The following is an 8,686-nucleotide window of genomic DNA, read 5'->3' as shown; positions in this document are numbered from 1 at the left end:
TGGCCAATTTACATATTGTTTCACCCTGTTCAAGGGCTTTGGCAATTCCCCAAGGGAACTGTTAGATTTTATTGTGGGGTTTAGTTGTTGGTTGAAATTCGCCTCAGAGATCTGAGTACTAAAAGTTTCAATGCGACGAAAAATTCAAAGTAATTGGGCAGAGAAGGCTATCTTTTCATTCAGGCATGGTACCCAGTATATCATGACTATAGTAGCAACAAAGATGTTTATAAATGATAAACACTTCGGCCTAATAAAACTTCTCTTTTTGGTTGTCCTGTGCCCCATGTCTGTTGTTTGATACCTTCAAACTTATAGCTGAAATGAATCTTGTAATGATAGCAATATAAATGCATATGAAACAGAATCAAATCATTCACATCCAAAGCTCAAGATTCAATACTTTTCATTTAAATTGATTTATTATTATTTTTAAATTATGCCAACTTCCAGCTGTTGTTCATACTTTCACACCCATACACATCAACATTTTTTGTGCGTCATCTCACCAGGCTACTAGCATGAACACAGGGACAGCGCCTACTACGGGAGATATCTAAAACATTTGCAAGAAATATAAGCAAGAAAATCAATGGTTGTCTCAAAGTTTTTATTAGCCCCGGGCCTCCACGGTCTTTTCTCGTGTTTTCAAATCAGCCGATAAGCTCAGCTCCTGATGGTCGTATCATCAACCTATCTGCTTATACCGATTATCTTGAAGATCCGAGATTGAAGGCTCTCTTTTAAACAGTGCCATTTTCAATTGCTTTTACTTTAATCTCACTTAGAGTCACCTGCAAATCTAATAGTCCTCAATGATCTGATAAAAACGTCTTCTATTTATCTGTTTAACCATTTTTGAATCACATTTGAACATTAATCTTCACATTCTAAGATTAATTTATCTGATTTTAAAACTTTTTGTTTGCTAAGTCTTTTTCAAACATACTGCTAAAGCTTGCATATGAATCTTTTTATTAATCTATCCCATTGTATATCATAGCTTCTTAAAATCTTTGGCGTCTGTTCATTAAGATGGTACAAAGCAATCTACGATAATTTTTGAACTCGGAGAAAGGGTTGGAATGTCATTCCTGTCGATAAAAGAGCATATCCATCTGTCAAGACCTTTTCGCAGATTTTAGAACCTTCATTTTACATTTGTTACAAATTGTTCCAGTTATTAGAAGTTAACTTACTTGCTGGCTCTTTTGACCCTGTCAAACAAAACTTGATCAAAGGTTGTGATGACTTTTTTGTATGTTGGAGTGGTGGACGAGGAAAATTAAAGTCGAAATGCCCTCGAAATATTTTGTCTTATTGAAACTACCTTGACTGTAAGATTTATCATTGTTTGCCAAAACACAAACCCTTATACTAACATACCAAACTCAGCTGAGGCCCGCTCAGATTTGCTATAGTTCGGTCATGTACAGTTCTGCCCTTTCTTGCAATATATCAATTTCAGTGTTCAGGAGAGAAATGAAAAATCGAGAAACGGTGTTTTCAGTGAGAAAAAATTAAATTACAAATAGTGTAGAGTCTTCCTTGTAAAGAATGGTCAAGAGGCAGCCAGCAGCTAAAAGGTTTTTGAAATATTAACCAAGTCTTGCCTTACACGAAAAAATTGCAACTACAGTTTGTATACGTCATCAGCGTCTTCCAGTATGGGCCTAGGCACGAAGGGAGATGTCCGTGTTGCACCCGAAAGGCAAAAGATACTTAAATGCAGCCAGTTTTAACAATATATTTATTTGTAAACTATGTCGTGGCTATCTTATAAAACCTGTTGCAATAACGGAATGCCTCCATACTTTTTGTAAAAGTTGTTTAGTGAGATACTTAGAAAGTGCCACTGAATCGTTCCGATGTCCTGATTGTCATCAACAAATCCACGAGACAAACCCATGGGAGTATCTAAGAGAAGACAAGACTTTGGAAGAAATAATCTTCAAGCTTGTCCCAGGATTATGGAAAAATGAACGACAAAGAATCAGCGAATTCTACCACAAAAGAGGTATGATTCAAAACAGCTTTTGTTTATGCACGTGCTTATCTTTTTGTCTAGGCCCGTGTCTTGTATAGACATGAACCGCCATTTCTTTCAATATTCGCGTCTTCTTGGATAAAAAATATCCTGCTTTTTAGCCATTTACGCTAATTTTTTTCCTGACCTGAACATGCAACGTCAAAGTAGACAAAGAAAGTTTAAGTCATTCATTTTCTTATACTTTAGGATTCTTTAATTTTTATTTTAGTAGCAGAAACTTTTGTCAGGCGTTTCTTGTCAGGTGACAAAATAATTAATTATTTGATGTTATTATGTTGAAAGTTGAAAAGGAAGTTGAGTTGAAAAGTTGAAAAGAGGGATCCCAACTTTAAATTCAAAGTATATTGGGCATTGTAGTTTAATTTCTTTTCACGTAAAACTATCTTTATATGAATTTGATTTGAACAAAAATCTGAATAACATAAACACATGCCCAGCCTCTGCTGTGTTTTGTGTTTCAAATACTGTGTTTTTGAAAATTTATATGTGTGTCAACAAAACAGAGTAGATTTTATCCTTTGTTCCAGTGGTTGACACCTGAGGGGGGGGGGGAGCGAGAGGGCACCCATGGGAGACAATGGTCTTTTGTTAACACAAGGACTGAAAAAGTATCACCAAAAACCCCTGAAAACTTCAAAATAGGCACAGATAGCGCTATGGATGTCACTGAGAGGCAAGTGTCCCCCAAAAATTTCAAATGACATCCTGTTGAGGTATGGGGGGGGTGGGGGGGGGGGTCTAGAACCTAGCAGACAACTGTCTGCATATCCAGGGCCACCCAATTTCCACCTAAAGTTTGAGGAAGAGTCAAGGTTTATTGAAAAACTTTGAATGCTGATCCTGGAGGTACTGAAAGCCCCTGTGTGCAGGGCCGCCAAGAGGAGGGGCAAGGAGGCAAATTGTCCCAGGTCTTCGAGATCTAGGCCACCACATAAAGTAATGAAATCTGTTTTAAGAATAGTTAATTAATTAATTAATTAATTAATAGAATAATTAATTAATGAAACATAGAAGGTGTATACCTAAAAATTATAGAATGCTCTAAACGATTGCCAGAAATGAATTAAGAATTATTGTGAAATGCATTTTAAGATAATCTAAAGGGCATGGTCGCAAAAATTTCTGCTGGTTCCGCTCGCAGAGGTCTTCCTCTTTCTTCTTCCCCCTAAAGACCTCTGAATTCTCTCGGCAGCCCTACCTCTGCAAACTAAGGTTCTGTTTACACATGCTAAATCGTCTAAATAAATGAGGATATCTCGTAGCTTAAAACTGGACTTCTAGTAAAATCAAAATCAGTTAATCTCAGGTACTCAGGCAAGGGAAATTACGACGCGAGAATCAAAGCAATGATTCACTGATGAGAAGATACTCTTTGATAAATAAAATCAAGTCAAAATGCCACATTCAGCCATAATTCAAGGGCTCTATTTCACATTTTTTCAACAGGCTGGACCAGTGATACCTTTTAGATTCCCAAGAAGATAAATCTGTTAGAATTTGTATTCAAGTAGAAAGTTTTACAACCCCATGGCCTACTTTGAAAATTTGTAATCGTAACATCATATTCACTTTTGGCAGTATATCAATATTTGAAAACATTTTCTAAAAAATTTGTCTAATGCATAATACATAATGGCTAAGAATCATGAAATCTTTCTTCAAGGTCTACCAATCCCTGAAGATTTTGACTTCCAAACTTTATTGGAGCCTTCTTCCCCAACCTCTGAGATTGTGAACAAAAATTCAAATGACTGTGATGAGGAGAGCAAAGAAAACAATAACCAGAAGGCCAGACATTTTAACAAGAATCTAATTGGTGATACCCAGATAGGATTGCAATTGAAATACCTGGAGACAAATGACATCAAGAAGGACTTCAGGCAACTAGATAAGAGTTTCATTCGCTGCTCTTCCTACCTCACTGTGGATCATCTCAAAAAGTTTTTGAAAATGAAACTGAAGTTACCTGATACAAGTGAGGTTGATATTCTTTGCAACGGTGAAATTATGGGTAAACATCACACTTTAGAATTTATTTATATGACTAGGTGGCGGTTCACTGATAGTCTTTTAAGCTTAGATTATAGACCAAAGGTAGATTTTAATGAGGCTTGAAATTATGCAACAAAGGAGATGGAACAAAGCTAGCTGTTAATCTGTAACAATGCTTTAGCAATTAGAGCTGACCCAGGGTACAAAGTTTGTGTAATAATGGTCAGTTTTCATTGCTAGCACCATAAGGTCTCAATGTCAAATGCTCTTTCCCCATTCTTCCAGTAAATTTTAGTGATTGTTTAACTACATTTGATATTGGTTGCTAGAATGCTTCAGGGGATATTATTAAATAAACTAATTTAGGTAGCACAAGTTTTCATTAAAGAGAGGATTCATGTACCGTAAATCCTCAAATTGGCCCTGTCCCTCCTAAATAAGCCATCCTCTAATAAGCCCCCATCCTGGAAGTTAAACAGTTTTAAATAGCCCCCACCCTCGAATTAGCCCCCACTCTAGCATGTCAATTTTTCCCTTTTAATAAGCAATCTTTGGGGTTTAATAGAGATGCAACAGAAAAATACACTATTCTTACACAGCAACAAATGAAGAAAACTAAATCTTTGATGAAGGTACCGGCCATGAAGATATCAGTATTTTGGTCTAAAATATCTTTCCATGCTTTGATTTATACCTTGTTTGATATCTTAGAAAGATTTATATCTTGATATCTAGATGATTATTATAAGGCTGTCCTTGAATAAGACCCCTCCCCCTCAAATTAGCTCCCATAATTTGAGGATTTACAGTAAACAAACTAATTATATTCATTGCCCTTACAAATCAGAGTTATTTACAGATACTTTACTTGGAATAGAGAGTGACAAATTTCCTGAAGTTTATGTCAAGAATGGACTGCTTTGTCAACTGGATTATTTAGTTAATGTAGAGGTAAAGATTTTTTGTTGGGCCATGGCCCAGTTGATCATACTTGTCATGTGGTTCTTATTAAATCGAAATTAAAGCATATAGTAAGTAGCATAAGCCCAAGTAATAAGTAGTACCTAGCTTAATTTTCAAATTTCTAAAAAATGGGGACACATTCTACAAGCCGATTTTGTTTCTTCGTTTATCGATATGGTTTAGCAGAGAGTTTGTCTAATTACAATACTTCATTCAGTCAGAATCTGTGCATAATAAATTTAGCTAATGAGAGGCATCATCTCACTGCCAAAGAAAATCAAGAGTAGACTCAAAAAAATTAGGTTGACTGAAAGGCTTTTAGAAAATAGCCTTTATTTAACAAAGCCAAAACTCACAGGTCTAGTAACTGGGTAAAGGAAAAAGGCTTTTTGCTCTAGGGAAGTTGCTAAAGAGGTCCTCAGTTCAGTAGTGGCATCTGCCACAGCACCTGCTACTGGCAGGTTAATGACACCTCCCAAAAGAGCTGCATAGTTAAGGAATCATGGAACAGTAATTTTGAAGAAGATGGCTTAGGAGCACCTAGCATTGAATTGTCCATCAGATTTTGTCTAGATCAGGGACACAAATTTCAGTGGGAAGCGGATAATGTAAGTTGAAAATTTCTACTTATATTTCAACCCTTTATCAAGCTTACTTTAAGACCTCCAAAAAGCTGTTAATTGTTGCAAAATATTCGCTTCATAAGCAGCTGTTGTTTGCTTGTGTCAATTTGCAAAAAAAGTTCTGTATTTTGTTGTCCTTTCTGTAACCATGGAGATAACATTTTAGGTGTTATTATCTGTCTAACAGTCTAAATTTTCAGACCTGTCAACCGAATATTTCAAAACCTGGAGATTTTCCTATTTTTCGTTAGCAAAATAGAGAGATTTGACCAAGAACAGGGAGATCAGCAGAACTTTTTAATAATTTCTTTTAATAATTTTTGTTTCTTCGTAAGCATAACAAAAAACTTTGTCCTGATGAAAGTTAATGCAAACATTCTTATTATAAGGAGACCTCTGCTAATAGAAAAGGAAGAAACATGGAGAACTTTCAAAAGTTCCGGGAGAAATAGGGAGTCAAAAGTTGATAAGTCTGAAATTAGATTAATTATAGTTAGCTTCAAGCATGCTTAACCAGCTATATTTTTGCTAAGTGTCTTTGATTTTGTTTGTTTGTCGCGAAATCTGATTTCAGTATGTGCTGTAGACTGCAACTATGTTATGGTACTTAAAGAATCTAAATTGTCAACTTGTATCACTTTATTAGAACCTTGGGTTGTAGTTTGCTTACAGATTCATAGTATGAAGCATGTTGATCATGCTTTAATGTAAAATAATGAATAGAATTAGTCAGATATTGTACTCATTTGTTTATCTGTGTTAGAATTCTCGTTCATTTAAAAAAACGAGCTTGATGACATTGCAAATATGGACTTGTAATACGTCATTGCCTGGCGTACAAGGGGAACACTTGCAAAGGTTCCTATTCAAGTTTGAAATTGGGTCCAAAGGCAAACTGACGACTCGTGTGGAAAGATTTTGCTAAAATTTATTTTGTTTTGCGCGAAAGTGTCGGGCCTGGTCCATGGCCCCCGCATTCCTCCTCGTCAACAGGGCCCACGTCTTCGCCCTCTTTTCGAGAAGAATCGAAGTCCATATGCAATTCTTTATATGGACTTCACAAAGAACACTTTAATTTGTAATACTGTGGATCAGTAGACTGTCATTCCCTTTGAATATGGTCATAGACTTGTATTTCCAAATGAAAATGGCCGCTGTCGACTAATCAGTATTCTATAGTACATGGAGATCTTTCCTACAATACCTCCTGTTGCTGATTGACACAAAGGGAAATTTTCAGAGGGGAAGAATTCTTATCCAAAATATTCGAAACCTCTTTCACGATTAACGCTTAATTTCTGAAAGTGCAACAGCTAGTAGTAAAGGCAACGTAGCGGTGTTTTATCAAACATAAAAAATATAGACAAGAGAACGTGACAAACGTGTTACTGAAAAGACAAGCCATGTCATATAACTGCAGCTGCACAATGCAAGCTTTGGATACTGGAATGCTACTGACACTTGCAAAAGAGTAACTGTGCAGCGTGGGCTTTCTCAGCACAGATTGATATCACTTCATTTTCAGGAATATCTATATTAAAACTGCAACGGAAAGCCAAAAACTCATAGTGTTTGAAGACTTGTTATAATCTACTGTTGTAGATTTTCTCTTCTTAAAATGTAACTACAATCAGGCAGAGGTGTTACACAAAGAATCTTCACTGCTCTATAGACAGTAGCTCTGTAATATGCATTTATACATATCTGCTATACAGAAATAGGATACCGTTGATATTTCAGAAACATTTTGTGCAATGGATTTTGACAGACTCTTTTTTATTACCATCTTGTTGAATAAGAACGAAAGACTTTTTTCCATGAGATTTTCACAAAATATTATTTTAAAAAACGATGTACAAAAGCCTTGAGAGCAAAAATCACAGTTTTCAAAGCGAAAAAAGTAATCGACGAGACGTTATTAGAGATTGCTTCTTGCAAAGTTAACGGGACACTGTATTAAAATACTGCAGCCATATTCGGCTGCTCAACGTTTACAGTTTTGCTTTGTACACAAATTTTTTCCACGCAAAAATTGTGAGCAATTTACAATAGTGGGTAAGCCAAACAAGTTTGCGAAGCTTAGGCAAGAAAGGTCTTTTTTAAGGGGCTGCTAAACAATCGGTTTAAATCTTTACAAAATATTATATCTTTTCTAAAGTTAGGTTTTTGAAGAGATTGAAAAAGACAGAAAATAAACTCGCTGAAAACCGTTCAATAAGAAAATGCTAATTTACAATTCAAAGTAGCCCTCGTCGCTGATTCCTTTGGGCAAAGGCTGCTGTAAAATGTCTGTAGACAAATTGCTTGAAGTTAACTTTTGGCAGAAAAGTTCAACTTGATGAAGGCTTTTGCTGCAAAATAATGCTTGGTTTTTGTAATCTAAGGCTTTTGAGGATGGAAACGGAAAAAAACGATGCTACATTTTCCAACCAGATTTTATGAGGGCTCAGTTAATGATGGCCTCACCTGTGTAAACAAGAATGGCGTTTGCTAATTGATAATCAGTAATCAGATTGATAATCAGATTGAAGAATCACATTTTTAGACCCTGTTTACACGAGACAGGTTTCAAAAACATCCGTATCAATTTGAGTTCACTTAGGCGTTCTGTTTACATGAGACCTGCCTAACCGTACTAATTTGAGTTCACCTACGAAAGCGTACTCATTTTGAGCCGGTCTCACTTGGTCTCGTGTAAACACTCCAAACTGGATCTTTTTGAGAATGCTACCATAACGAGGGTAAATTCTCCGGTGACGGAGGCTATAGTAAGAGGAAGCATTTTCGTTTGTTCGCTTTGGTGCCCTTTTTACGCATCATCGTGACAATCGCCAAGAAACAAGAACGCTCTAATCATGGAAAAAGTGTTCAAAATAACGTTGAATTTGATGTCAGTTTTACCTTTGTGAAAACATACCTTTGTAAAAATGCCTTGGTGACCAACATCACGCAGCTATGAAATACAAGACTGATATATCTTCAGCTGAGAAAAGTTTTAAAGTTTGGATGGGCGTTGCAAAGTCCAGACCTTTACCCTATTAAAAATGCCCAGTATTAC

At 36.1% G+C, this 8,686-nt stretch overlaps 2 protein-coding genes across 2 annotated transcripts in view; one reads left to right on the top strand and one right to left on the bottom strand.

Moving 5' to 3' along the window:
• Window positions 1-8,686, bottom strand: part of LOC135688024 (uncharacterized) — an 11,768-nt gene extending 3,082 nt beyond the window's left edge. The window contains exon 1 of the mRNA XM_065204704.2: window positions 8,546-8,686. The gene's annotated coding sequence lies outside the window, so the exon portion shown is untranslated. The remainder of the gene's footprint in view (window positions 1-8,545) is intronic.
• Window positions 1,443-6,360, top strand: LOC148957988 (polycomb group RING finger protein 5-A-like). Its single transcript, XM_089114086.1, has 2 exons — window positions 1,443-2,017; window positions 3,714-6,360. Exons 1-2 carry the CDS (start codon window positions 1,690-1,692, stop codon window positions 4,163-4,165), a joined length of 780 nt encoding a protein of 259 aa, XP_088970212.1. The 5' UTR covers window positions 1,443-1,689; the 3' UTR covers window positions 4,166-6,360.

This window comes from Rhopilema esculentum, chromosome 19 (assembly GCF_057945365.1).
Source record: "Rhopilema esculentum isolate cy_ngs chromosome 19, ASM5794536v1, whole genome shotgun sequence".
In the NCBI taxonomy this organism is placed as follows: Eukaryota; Metazoa; Cnidaria; class Scyphozoa; order Rhizostomeae; family Rhizostomatidae; genus Rhopilema; species Rhopilema esculentum.
Note: the sequence above shows the minus strand (reverse complement) of the source record. Positions and strands in the feature narration are given on the sequence as shown.